The 14,344-nt window shown below is 39.5% G+C and overlaps 1 protein-coding gene across 5 annotated transcripts in view; it reads right to left on the bottom strand.

Moving 5' to 3' along the window:
* The window catches only part of PARPBP (PARP1 binding protein), a 92,226-nt gene that overhangs the window by 18,710 nt on the left and 59,172 nt on the right, over nt 1–14,344 (bottom strand). For 4 of the 5 annotated variants that reach the window (XM_048831338.2, XM_075123143.1, XM_075123135.1 and 1 more), the window contains 2 exons: nt 11,851–12,029; nt 8,144–8,225 (listed from right to left, as the gene is read on the bottom strand). In XM_048831338.2, coding sequence (XP_048687295.2) covers nt 8,144–8,225; nt 11,851–12,029 — 261 coding nt within the window. The remainder of the gene's footprint in view (nt 1–8,143; nt 8,226–11,850; nt 12,030–14,344) is intronic. The other variant, XM_048831353.2, reaches the window with a different exon arrangement.

Genomic DNA, 14,344 nt, shown 5'->3' with positions numbered 1-14,344 from the left:
AACCAAAAAATGCTATTACTGAAGTCCCAAAGGTTGATGCTGCAGTGGCAAACCTTAGCTGAGGATACGGATATCCCTTCAAAAGGGGAATTCTTCCATAAATACCCAACAGACAGGAAAGTGGAAGCTCCCCTCAGAAAGAATTTCAAAGCTTCCTCATCTACCCCCAGAGCATCCCTCGCTGTAACATGCTTTACAAGAGCTACAGGGTCCTTGCTGGAGGACACTAGGGCCCTGAAAGACAGTAACCACCCTGGCTCCAGTGCCATACTTAAGAAACTTTCCCTAGCAACAGCATTCGTGGCTGATGCCACAATGGATGCAATGAGATTTTCTGCCAGAGCCAAAGCATCCAGTTCACCAGCCACGAGGTACATATGGCTACAACCCTGGAAGGTAGATGCTTTCCAAAATAGGGCAAAAAATGGACTCCAAAAAAGTTCTGTGCTTATCTCAGTTCACAGGATCTCTCCTCTGAGGAGAAAAATAAGGTAAAATGACAGCAGAAAATGCTGCAAAAATCTAAGCTGTCCCTTTCCACTCCACAGAGTGCTGTCAGAAGGGAGTACAAACCTGTTTTCAGGCAGAGACACTCCTTTTCTCCATCTTCCTCATAAAAGTAACAGAGAAAGGACAGCAGATATACCAATGGAAAGTTTTGGAACTGAGGCTTGGTTGGAAAGACCCGAGGTGGTTCTGCAGCCCAGCAAACCACATTATGACAATAAGCGAATGTTCTTCCATACAGATCTGAACCTAGGAGATAGAATCTTCCATTTCTCAGAGGAATGGTCCACACTGACCACAGACAAGTGGGCAAGGGAGATGGTCAGCCAGGGATACTCACTTGAGCTGCAAGCTCCATCCCATCCCTTCTTCCAGTCTCCCATCTCTAGCAAAACTGCAAAGCGTGAACTGGTCTGGAATGGGACCTCTGATCTCTTGGACTTGGGAGCAATAGAATGAGTTCCCTCAAAAGAAAGGTTCTCAGGATTCCACTCCACCATCTTGATCATCCAGGAACCAAAAGGGGAGTCAGAGCCATCCTCAAGCTCAGAAGGTTCAATAAGTGGATGAATAAAATTAAATTTTAGATGGAGACCCTAGCCTTTACGGTGTCATTCCTGTCTCAAGGAGACCTCCTGACTTCAGTGGATTTGGCAGATGCTTGTCTCCACATTCCCATATGAATACGCCACTGCAGATCATTACTAGTACAAAACACTCATTTGGTCTCTCCTCAGCCCCCGGGTTCTTTATAAAGATGCTAGCAGTGACATTGACCAGACTCAGGTCATAAGGTATGCACCTACAACTCTTTCTGGACAATATCCTGATCAGAGCCCTACCCCAAGCTGCAGCTCACAAAGACATGATTCAGACTCTGGATCTCCTACAAGTGCATGGTTTTGTAATAAACATTAAGAAAAGTTTTTTGATTCCTTCGACAAGTTAACTCACCTGGGAGTGGACAAAAACCCCTCAGTGGCAAAAATCTACCCATCACTTGACAGAGTCTAGAAGAGCCAGGATCTCATATCCATACTGCACACATGCAACAGGCCAACCATAGCTCAAAGTCTTCAGCTATTGAGCCCCATCGTGTCGTGCATAGGGATCACTTCATGGGCAAGGCCACACCTCAGGTGTCACCATACTTTCAGGAGGAAGGTACAGGACTTCTCCTCAGTGCTCAGGATAGATCAGGTGCTCAATTCTCTAAGCCGGTGAATAGTCCCAGTAAAGATCCTCAAGGGCCTCCCCATATGCCTTCATGATCTGGAAGGAGAGATGGTGGCTCAGTAACCTGGGTGATTACAGAGATATCATAGAACTGGAAGGAACCTCTAGAGGTCATCTAGTCCAGTCCCCTGCACTCATGGCAGGACTAAGTATTATCTAGACGATTCCTGACAGCTGTTTGTCTAACCTGATCTTAAAAATCTCCAATGATGGAGATTCTACAACCTCCCTAGGCAATTTATTCCAGTGCTTAACCACCCTGACAGTTAGGAAGTTTTTCCCAATGTTCAACCTAAACCTCCCTTGCTGCAATTTAAGCCCATTGCTTCTTGTCCTATCCTCAGAGGTTAAGAAGAACAATTCTTCACCCTCCTCCTTGTAACAACCTTTTATGTACTTGAAAACTGTTATCGTGTCCCTCTCAGTCTTCTCTTTTCCAGACTAAACAAACCCAATTTTTTCAATATTCCCTTAGAGGTCATGTTTTCTAGACCTTTAATCATCTTTTGTTGCTCATCTCTGGACTTTCTTCAGTTTGTCCACATCTGTCCTGAAATGTGGCGCCCAGAACTGGACACAATACTCCAACTGAGGCCTAATCAGCGTGGAGTAGAGCGGAAGAATTACTTCTCGTGTCTTGCTTATAATACTCCTGCTAATACATCCCAGAATGATGTTCGTTTTTTTTGCAACAGTGTTGTACTGTTGACTCATATTTAGCTTATGGTCCTCTATGACCCCCAGATCCTTTTCCGCAGTACTGCTTCCTAGACAGTCATTTCCCATTTTGTATGTGTGCAACTGATTTTTCCTTCATAAATGGAGTACTTTGCATTTGTCCTTACTGAATTTCATCCTGTTTACTTCAGACCATTTCTCCAGTTTGTCCAGATCATTTTGAATTTTAATCCTGTCTTCCAGAGCACTTGCAACCCCTCCCAGCTTGGTATTGTCTGCAAACTTTGTAAGTGTACTCTCTATGCCATTATCTAAATCATTGATAAAGATATTGAACAGAAACGGACCCAGAAGTGATCCCTGCGGTCCAGCGCAGTCTGAGGGATGTGCTGGCTGCCGTTTCCCACAGCCCCCATTGGCCTGGAACAGCAAACCACAGCCAGTGGGAGTTGTGATTGGCCGAACCTGTGACGCGGCAGGTAAACAAACTGGCCCAGCCCGCCAGGGGGCTCACCCTGGCAGGCCGCGTGCCAAAGGTTGCCCATCCCTGTTATAGTAGCTCCATCTAGATTGTATTTCCCTAGTTTGTTTTTGAGAAGGTCATGCGAGACAGTATCAAAAGCTTTAGTAAAGTCAAGATATACTGTGTCTACCGCTTCCCCCCCATTCACAAGGCTTGTTACCCTATCATCTCTCCTTCTGAAGCAAGCTTTTAGGACTGAAGCACTGCTTACAATGCTAACTTTATTGCAACATATTTAATTTTAGCTAATATCCCTGTTAACAAATGGGCATAGTCACTACAACTAATACCAGAAAATCGAGTTGCCCTTTAGAAATAAAATATATATATATTATATCCTCCATATTACAATCAGTGGTTGAAGGGAAGGGGATAGGAGAAGAAGAACGATAGTATTCTAAAACAAGCATTACTTGGCTAACCTCTTGTCACCTATATCCAATGTTTCTATTCCTACCAGATTTAACTAGACATTAGAAGCTGACAGGGTAACTGCCTTCCATGAAAATTATCATAGAAGAAATATCTGAAGTTGTTTTAGAAGGAGTCATCATACAATTATCTTAGCGGAAAAATAAACAGATTTATGGGACAGGATTTGGGTGGATCACTCCCTGCAGTGTCCTCTCCACTTTGCCTGACTTCATTTCTACTTGAAGAAATCTGCCTGAGCCCCTATATAGACAGTCCATCAGAGTTCATGTCAAGAATAAGGACTACCACAGATCACTCTCAAAAGGTACCTAAACTTTCATTCCATGTTTATTCTGCCTCTGGTAAAATCTCAACCACAGATTTACATGATGTGTGATCCGCAAATAGAAAATGAGGCTTTTCTTCAATGAAAGAAGAAATCCACTATGAATCTATTAAAAGAATTCATCCAAGAACCAAACCCAATCCAAAAAGCATCATACAAAATTATGAACCCTTCACTCTGACCACTAAGTAAAAAACTACAGGTAAGTTTGTGTGACTAAAGAGAAAAGCTTGGCTTCTCAAAAAGCAGCCTTCTTAGCCAAAGGAAATAGAGGCAAGAGTAGCCCGAGGAAGAGGTGAGCAGTCTTCTAGTAAGGCTGCCTGTGGGCCTAAGTCTTTGTAGCACCTAACTGCTAGAAGTCAGATTTTGACCACCTTACTCATACTGATGAGCAGATATACGTACAAACAATCCCACTGAAGTCAGGGAAAATAAGGTAGGCACAATCCAGCCCAAAGAATGGAGCACCTAAACCTTTCTAAGCGACACAGCTGCATGATTAAAAGTACCTCAAGAATAGGGCTGAATGAATCCTCTTTCCCACCTGGCAAAACTTCTCAGATCTTTCAAACTAAACATGAACTTTGAGAATGTTTAGATATTTGATCTGCCTCCTTATCTTTTTTCCAGAGGAAGATGCAGGAGATCCTTACCAGCTCTCGCAAGTCTGGTAGAGAGGATGAGCTGAAGCATACTTTCTCCTCTTCCTTCAAGGAGTCAAGAATAAAAGGCATATTTCCTCACTAGATCTCCTTTGGAGGAATGTTTGGTCTTTTTGTACCGCCTCCAATGACTCTTCAGGAATGGGATGTGCAAACATTTCTGCGTCTTCTGCCCCTCTGCAGCTATGGGACTAACATGCCCCAAAATATACTGCATTATTTCTTATGCTTTCACTTACACTTAGCTAACTCATTCAGCTGAAATTTGGCACAATGGAAACTCTCCACAGATTTTTACACTAAAAATCACAAATCCACAATAACTTAGTTGCTTTGTCCACCATCTATAGGTTTTTTTTTAAACTACACACACAACTCACACACTTTGCTCCAGGTTTCAAACTTACAAATCTGCAGTTCTATTCATAACTGCCTATAGAGATGCTTTGGTAAACAACTGCTCTGGAGGATACATTTCTTTACAGGTTTCAGAGTAGCAGCTGTGTTAGTCTGTATTCACAAAAAGAAAAGGAGTACTTGGGGCACCTTAGAGACTAAAATTTATTTGAGTATAAGCTTTTGTGAACTACAGATCACTTCATCATTGGATGCGTTCAGTGGTATTTTCCACTGAATGCATCCGCTGAAGTGAGCTGTAAGCTCACGAAAGCTTATGCTCAAATAAATTTGTTAGTCTCTAAGGTGCCACAAGTACTCCTTTACATTTCTTTACAAAAATTAGTACATGCAAGTGTTCCACCTTTCATTTACCAGATTTTCTTAGAGATCTCTATTACACAGTACTACATTAAAGCTCAGTAGGAAATTTTAGTTCACACCAGCAGGGTCTACATGGACCAATTAATGCACACCATGTCAGCGAACTTTAGAAATCACACTCCTGTACTTTGTATTACTGCTCTGCATAGACAAGCCCATAGACAGATGCTTTTCAGTGCAATAGAATACTTTAGACCAACTGGGGAGAAAACCAATTTTCACATCTTAAAAAGCTCCTGAGGAAAAGCATTAATGAAAGAACAACTCCTAAGTAATTACTGACTTATTTGAAATATGTATAAAAAACTCTTCTTAGCAATGGCTCTAATATTTAATTGTTAAAAAGAAATGCTTAGTACATGATGAGATAGAAGAGTAAATTTTACTTTAAATAAACCCCGATATATTCTGTGCCAATTGTCTGCAGCTACACTAGATGCTGGTCCTGTAACTATGAAATATCAATGTAAAGAGGCCATATACAGTTTAAAAATAGTAGTAGTGATCTACTGTATTATAAGATGCCAATTTGTTTGCCTTTCACCCCTAAAATAAAGAGACTTGATTGTAGGTAATCTTTAGCCAACAAACTTACATTTGTCTGAACATTTTGCCTTATAATTTATGCTTCGTAAGTAGACTCTGCAATTAAATGCAATTAAAAAGTCTTCAATCTGGATATAATTAAACTAATTTGAGCCACATGAATTTTTTTTTTTTTAAAAAGGAAAATATTCTTAGAAGTATTAGGCACTAATCTTTGCTTAGCACTGCAGGAATGAGGGAGCCATAAAGGAAATATTTATGGCTTTCTGGATCCTAGGGGAAACTAGAGGTTGGTTTTGCCTCCAGAGTAGTTACATAGTCTTTCCCATTCCCTTAGCTCCTGCAAAAAAGGCAGTCAATCTTGTGCTATAAAAATAAGTTGGGTGGGAATCACAGCACCACCACAAGGAGCATAGGCAAGAATGGGTAGAACCATAGCTATGCCTCCTCCCCAATGTGCTCCTGCCATTGGAGTGGTGTCTGTAAGCACCCTAGTCAAGGTTGTAAAGATTGCTGCTGCTACATGTGCCTTTTACCACCCCACAAGTATTTCTGTCTGGCCACATTCTTCAGAATGTCTATGGGAACTGCTATGGCCACGATGATTCTCTACATTTCTTTTTGGTGTGGCAGTGGCTTTCAAAGTCATAAAAGTCTGCTACCAAGTAATCATCCTCTGCAGCACTAAGCTAATTTTGATTGCCCCATAAAGCATCCTTTACCTAAGAATCAAAAAAGCTAATATACTATTGTTTATATTATTTTTCTGTTCTTACCCTGCTGAAAAAGTGAATATGTTTTAGTAATCAAGAATCAGCTTCCAGAGTCACATTTTTGGTAAGTTCTGTGATGGAAGCCTGACTCCTATGCATCTCTTTCAGGAGACTAAAAGGTTTTTTGAATATTAAGGATAATTATTTTTAACTAAATAAATACCCTGGACTTTCTGATATTGAACGCAATTGATCATTGACCCAGTCTTGAACTCTTCATTCAGGCAAAAGAGCTCCTGTTGATTTCAATAGGCCCTACAATGTACTTTAACATATTTTCACATTTTGATGGATCAAACCAGAGTTTAATTTATCACTAACAAGCAGACCAAAATCATTGTTATCTGGTTTATTTTTCAGAGGACACATTTTTGGAATCTGTTTTAGGCTTAATTTCACTCTTTAGTTTACCATGATTGTTCCTTCATTTATTTGATAGCTAAACCTATTTATATGAAACAAGAATATATTCAGGATACACAGACATACTTCAAGTCTGATGGTTTCCTTTATTTTAGTTCCAAAAGGAATTGTACTGAAAACCCAATACATCTACCTGGGGTTCAGACCCCTGATAACATTATGTCACAAAGGACTACACGCACTAGGCTACACCCTGTGAATAACTAAACATTGCCCCAACATGCCAAGTTAATTCATTTTGGTGCTAGGAGGGGGTGATAGTTTTGTTTCTTCCCCACACACACCAAATACATATTGTGTAAACATTATTCCCCATTTATGGAAAGTTACTTTTAGTTATGCTAGTCTACTGTTTGGTCTTATTGCTAAATAAGTACATTTTACCACAAATTGATAATATAGTCTTTCCTCATCTATTAAAATTGATCTAATTTATTTCCTCATCTATTGCTAGAACCCATCTGCCGGAACTAGAGGCCAACTTTCATTTAGCTCCCAACAACCACATGCAAGGGATTAATGCTGACATAGTCCCAACAAAGACTAAATTTTGCACTTCTGCTAAAAAAAGCATTCATGGAGCTGTCAGTGCTGTTGAAGACATTCTCCTAAATGATGTTTCTAACAATACCTAACTCACTATTATAAAGTAAGATTTCTGTCTGAACAACACAACAAGATATAGAATTTAAGTTTTTAATTTTAAGTATTTAAGTTTCTCGTTCAGAGAGTTCTTGCTTTGTAACAGGATTTTGGAAATTAGAAACATAAGAAGATGCCCATAAAATGATACTGAAAAATTCCATTATTGCTCTTTTACAGAACCCAATTTAGCAGGAATGCAAAATTAAGAGTTAAAGAGCATGTGTTCGTAGTCATTTTTGCTTTTATTATACTTTAAATTACACAGACTATGAAAATATATAGATTAATTCAACATGCCTCCATTCATTAGGATAGCTTGTCCACAACCAAGTTTTTAAGCCTCTTTTTCCTACAAACTTTTCTGTTTTCATTTATCATGTCACTCTTCTAGTCAGGCTTATGTCTGTATTGCTCCCTCTTTAAGGGGATATAACTAATGTAATCACCAATATGCTTCTCCATTTATGGATTACATACACACACACACAATTTATTTATTTCACTCTCACACACAGAAATAGAGAGAGAGAGAGAGACTGGATGCATAACGCAAGTATTGTATTACATTCATACAATATATATTATAATATATAAAATAACCATACGACACCTTAATTTTTCTTTCACCAACAGATGTTTTAATTCGTTGTCTGAGAGGTTTTGGAGAAGACCTAGTGGATTGTGCTGGAGATCTACATTAAAAAAAGAAGAAAAGAAAAGAAAAGAAAAAGATCAATTCTTAACTAAATTACACTTCAGCATTTTGTAACAAAAATTCCTATGCTTAAAGGCTCCTCAGAAAAAGGGGGAATGGAGGAATCCAAGCTTCTGTTCCTCTATCCTTTCTCCTGCCCCTCTCCCACACCTCCCCACCCCGAAAAAAAACCTGTTTGCATGTGAGGTACTGATGGGAAGTACAATAAAATTTCTGACTTAAGGTTTCAGCAACCGGCATATGCTGTTAGGGTTTAAGTTTAATCACAAAGTTGTGATTCTGCAGGCGCATCATTGTTACTTGTGGCATTGGCAGTGCTATAACAAGTTTCTTCCCATGATTGTCTTCAAAGGCTTCTGGTCAGTCTCCACAGTAACTCACACACTCACACTCTCTTTGATGGAAGTTCTCACAGACAGACAGACAATTACACTTCTATTTTTCAGTTTGTGCATAGTTTATTTCCATGGACACAAGACTTGGATGCATACACAAGTGGTTTTGCTTCTTGCAGTAACAAAATCTGTTCTTTGCTTGGAAATATACACCTAATGGTTACCTCTTTATCATCACTGTCAGCCAATGTGCCTGCACTGACAAGTAGTGATTTCATTTCAGCAGAGACGGAACCTTTCTACATGTTCCCTTGAAGATCGGACTCTCTTTAAGACGCTTTTAGCTGTGCCAAGACTTCTGCAAGGTGAGGTACAAATTTGGCAATAATTTTGGCAATTCAGTAGCTTCTCTAGCTCAGTGAGCTAGTTCCTTCAACAACGCCTACAAAAAGTGGACCTTCAGGATATTAGTAGTATTGCAGACCAGTTTAGGAAGGTGTGACAGGATGTAACTCACCACTCCAGCGCCTCCTGCTGGCTGTCACGGGGATTAGTTCTTTTTGCCAGTGCGCCCTCTTCTGGTGATGCCTCACTGCCATCACTTCTGCTCTGGGACCCACGTCACTCCCAGGACTGTGGCGTCCTCTTCAGTAACATAGCCCTCCGGGCATGTTACGCTCTGGGTTCCCCACTTTTGGGGGCTCTGCAATATCTGTCCAGCCACTTTCCTCAGTGGCAACTGCAGTACAGAGTTCCGCCACTTCCCCAGAGACAACTGGAGAAGGGGGGGACCCAGGCCCGCCCATTACTCCGGGTCCCGGCCCAGGGACCCTGTAGATGGTGGCCACTTATTGCGTCCCCTCCGACTCCTCTTTAGATCTTCCTGGGCCACTTCCCCGAGGCCCCAGCACCCTCTTTGCCCTTGCCTGAGGGCCTCAGCCTGCAGAACTCTGCAGCCTGCCAGGAGCTGCCTTTAACTCCCCGGGTCTCTGCCTGCAGTCCTGCTCTGTCCAGGGTGCTTGCTGCCTTCAGCCTGCAAGGCAGCCAGTCTTCCTCCCTCCTCAAGCCCCAGGGAGTGACTGAAGCTGCTCTGCAGCTCTTCTTATATGGGCCAGCATGGCCCCAAGTGGCTGCTCCTTGCAGCCTCCCAAGGGCTCTATTAACCCCTTAAAGCCCAGTGTGGGGCAGGCACCCCATCACAGAAAGGCATTTGATGAGTAGGGGGCAACATGCTAGAAAGCACAGAAACAGTTATGGGAGAAGTAGACAAATGGAATACCAAAGATGGCATCCTTGATGGAATGAAGGGGATGGGAGTAGCAACATAACTTTGACAATAGAAAACTGGGAGAAGAAAAATTACGTAGGACCTTGAAGGCTTATCAGTGAGGCAGGGAGGCCAGAGAAGAAATTGTGTGCATTTTCTTAATAAATTATGGAAATGTTTAGCCTAAATTCATTCCAAATTTACCCAAAAAAATCACAGATAGTAGCTCTAACTAGATCAGTCTCCTTATTTTGATATTATCTTCAATGCATTTTCTCAGGTGGCTAAAAAAAAAAAGCTGAAAATGCTATTGCAAACACGGCACGTAACCCCTTTCTGCCATCAATAAGGCTTCACAATAATTACAACCACCCCTTATTTTTCTTAAGTATTTGCACTCCAAGAATATATACGTACAAGAAATTGTTTCAATATAGTCTCCAATGGAGAGCAGCAGGGATCCATACAATAAGGGAAGGATGAAACATCTTCTGTCAGAGTTGCAGTATATATAGAAGAGACTGATTCAGTGAGAAAAATCTCACTTTGTCTGGAAAATTCTAAAATGTTTTTGATGATTTGTTGTTAATGTTGGTACTTTTAGTGCCAAAAGATAGAGATGCCAGTGACAAAACACTATCAATATCAGACAAAGGAGACTGTAACCACTTCTTACCAGTAGCTCTGTGGAAGGTTTTTTTCATTTTCAACTTCTTGCCAAGTTTTAGAATGAAAAGAAAGCTCTGGAACCATCCAATCTAACCATTTAAACTGAAAGCTCTGTCAAGGCCAACACAGAGGTATAGGGGAGGGACAAAGAGAAATTATCTGAATCTCTCAAAGTTTCATACATGAAACATGTCAGTTTTCTCTTCCAACCTTGGCCCTAAAAATAAACACAGTTTTCTGGAAAGTGGTCAGATCCCCGGCACAGCTGACCACAAAGTTTAAACAGATTTTTGGGACCATTCAATATATAAAAAAAATAATGAAATCTCTGGCCACAACAAATACATTTGTTAAAATTCAGAAAAAATACTTAGAACTGATAGTAAAATTGAGAATTTTAAATTAACAAATAAGATTGGGGGGAGGGGTAGCTCAGTGGTTTAAGCATTGGCCTGCTAAACCCAGGGTTGTGAGTTCAATCCTTGAGGGGGGCATTTAGGGGTATGAGGCAAAAATCTGTTGGATGATTTAATTGGGGATTGGTCCTGCTTTAAACAGGGGGTTGGACTAGATGATCTCCTGAGGTGCCTTCCAACCCTGATATTCTAGGATTCTATGGCAAACTATAGTAAGGTTTAATATTTCCTATGTTTCTACCTGTGACCAACCTGCATTGCAAATTTATTGGTAGAGATATAGATTATCACTTTCCTCAAAAATACCATATTCTGCTACATTTCACCGCGTAGGTAAAAACATTTTTAAAACATAAGAACTTACAAACAGTATTATACCCCAGAAGTTACTGTTCTTAGGTGGAAGATGAAGTGATCCCTTACCTATCACACAATGTTCAGAGTTTTATTGTTTGTAAAGCAATTGAGAACCTCAGAATAAAGGTGCTACAGAAGTACAAATTGTTAAGAGATTTTAGAGTCTGAAGGGAGGAAAGAAAACAAGGAAATAAAAGTGATTTCCTGTATTTTAGCAAAAAGAATCCTTCAGTTTTAAGTAAAAGTAAGAAACTTTTCATAAGTTTATGAAAAGAGTGGTAGATTTTTGAGTAGTAGATTCACTTTTGTGAATAAGTTGTAGTGTTAAAATTATGTTTTTTGAGCTATGAACACAGTATTCTCAAATGAAGTGAAAATTAGATATACTGAGTAAACAAAAAAACTGGAAACTAAAAAGTTGACAGCAAATTGACAATACATCTCTTAGTTTGCTACTAAGTAATTTGCTTTGTATAAACAAGAACATTATTCTTGTTCTGCAGACCATTTATTACAGGGGTTTGTTTTGTTTTATTTTATAGATTTACTAGTACTCACCTAAAGAGTGTTAAGACAGAGGTGATTCCAAATGGAGTTACATTTTCATCACCATATAATAGTTCTGCTTTGTTTTTGGTAGGAAGATTGGCAGCTTCTTCATCCAAAAGAGCTAATAAGGCCTTTACAGTTTCTCTGCCACAGTAGGCAGTGCCATGGTTTATGGCATGTAATTTTGGCTGAAAGTAAATAGAAATTATTCCATCTAAGTAAATATTAATAGGAACATACAATAATGCTACAATGCATCAAATCAACCAACAAGGAATCCATCTTCAACAGCAGCCAGGTGCTTCAGAAGAAGGTGCAAGAAATCCCCCACAGACAATTATGGAATAACCTACCCAAAAGGGAATTTTCTTCCTAACCAACACGCAATTAGTGATATTTAGCTAATTGCTAGATGGAAGCATGAGCGTAATAAGATATACAGCTAAATATCGGAGTCTGAGCAATGACACTGCACTACAGAAGTTAGGTGGGAAGAAAATGAACAGTTCCCCATCACGTATTCTTGAGAGCTATGGGGCACACAGATACATTCTGGGACAGTCTAACACCAATCCCTTTTACCAAGTAACCAACTCTTTTCCACAGACCTGACCAGAGGTGTGTTAGGTACAACAGCCTCCAGATTAGCATAAAATAGATCCCTCAGGATCTTCCACAATAATGGAGAAGTTCTCAAAGAAAATCTAAATATGGAAATGCTCAGTGCTGCTCTCAGCAGCAGAGACGTAGAACTTCATAACCACTGTGGTACTGCAAGAATTGCAGGTTTGCTATAAAAAAAATAGAAAGTAAAAAAAAAGTAACAATCCTGTTCAGAAGTTTAGGGCTTGTTTTTTAAATGTACAGTAGGGTATTTTTAAAACCACAGGTTTTCTTGTTTACATGTTAAAAAAAAACACACTGCAGTTTAAATTTGTTCTAAAAAGATAGTACAAGTAGCAACAGAGTTTATAGAATCAGTTAACTAATCTTAAACAATCTCTTTGAATAAATCAAATTCTATTCTTTTATCTACCTGATTACACCAGTTAGTGTATGTATCTTCCAAGAACTATCGCAATATATATGTCAGACATTTACTATAAGTTAACAACTAGTGAATAGAAATAGCAACTACAGCTATGGTTGGCACCTAAAATTAAAACAGAATTGTCTATTTCAGTTCCATTTAACTTCCCTAAAATTTTATTCTGAGCCAATGCAGCCATTACATTACCACATAATGACTTTTGTGCAATATCATATTGTGTCATGGCACAACTGTTTTACTGTGAAAACTGCAAAAAAAGAGCAGTCTCAACTATAACTATGCACACAGACAAAAAAAAAAAAGCTTCACTACAAATTAAGGCATTCAAACTTAAATGGAAAAAGCAGCCACATGCAAGCATCATTTCTCTGATGCTTGTTAAAGCTATGCCCATGGCCCATTTCTTCCTGCCTTCAAAATAAATTGACTAGTCTCTCATGAATGATTTTCTGCTACTCCAGGTCCTATATTGGTCAATCCAGGTCACAACAGCCAAATTCTGGCCAGAATAGTAAACTTCTCAGATAGTGATGAAAATTCTCATTAACCATTAATGCAGGCTTCACATAATTAAATTAAAGCAAAGCTTTCTGCCCTGTGGAATAATTATTTAGCTGAAGCTCAGGAATTCCCACAACATCGAGATATTGCAAAGAAAAATATTGCCAGGTTAAAAGTTTTGTATCTGTTTGCTGCAAGGCAACTGTTTTCAAGTGCATTTTATTCAGAAGTGAATTAGACAGCCAGCCTTCCTAGCAATACTACATTGTGAAAGCACCAGTTGTGGCTCCATAGGTAAAATGAAGTTGAATTTTGCACTTAAAGAAGGGATTAACCTTTGTTAAGTATAAAAAATAGAGCATACCCTCCCCAAAAATCACAGCACTTACTCTGAATAAAAAACCTATTTTTCTGAGACTTTATAATGGAATCTATTAGTGACTCCTATAAGAAATATAGCACCCCGTGTCAGGCCTTTTAGGTCCAAAAAGATCTTCACAGAATACAGATGCTTCATGTCTCCCATATAGTTAAAAAACCTCATTGAAATCATAAACAAAAGCTATATTTGATTTTTTTCAAGAATTAATGGCTATTTTGCCCCTATTATTCTTAATAACTGTACTTTTTTTCAGCAGACACTAAAGAATAATATTCTTCTACAAAGAGTTTCACCAAAAACTGCACTTTTTCAAAAGTGCTGACTCTCTCATTGTTCTCAAAGGAACTGACATTACAGGCTGCCTTCAGTTGCCCATTTAGAGAAGGGCCTTTATTCCCCATTGTTCTGAACGGGCCCAAGTATTCCTCTTTACTTCCTCACAATATAGGATGCCACCATCTTTGGCTTCTCTCCTGCAGGGAACAAGGGAAATGGTGGCCCCGTTTATAGGGGACATCAACCTATGACCTGTGTTCCATTGAGAACAACAAGAGATGGCAGCCATTTTG

Source organism: Caretta caretta, chromosome 1 (assembly GCF_965140235.1).
Source record: "Caretta caretta isolate rCarCar2 chromosome 1, rCarCar1.hap1, whole genome shotgun sequence".
NCBI lineage: Eukaryota > Metazoa > Chordata > Testudines > Cheloniidae > Caretta > Caretta caretta.
This window is presented reverse-complemented; position numbering and strand designations above follow the sequence as displayed.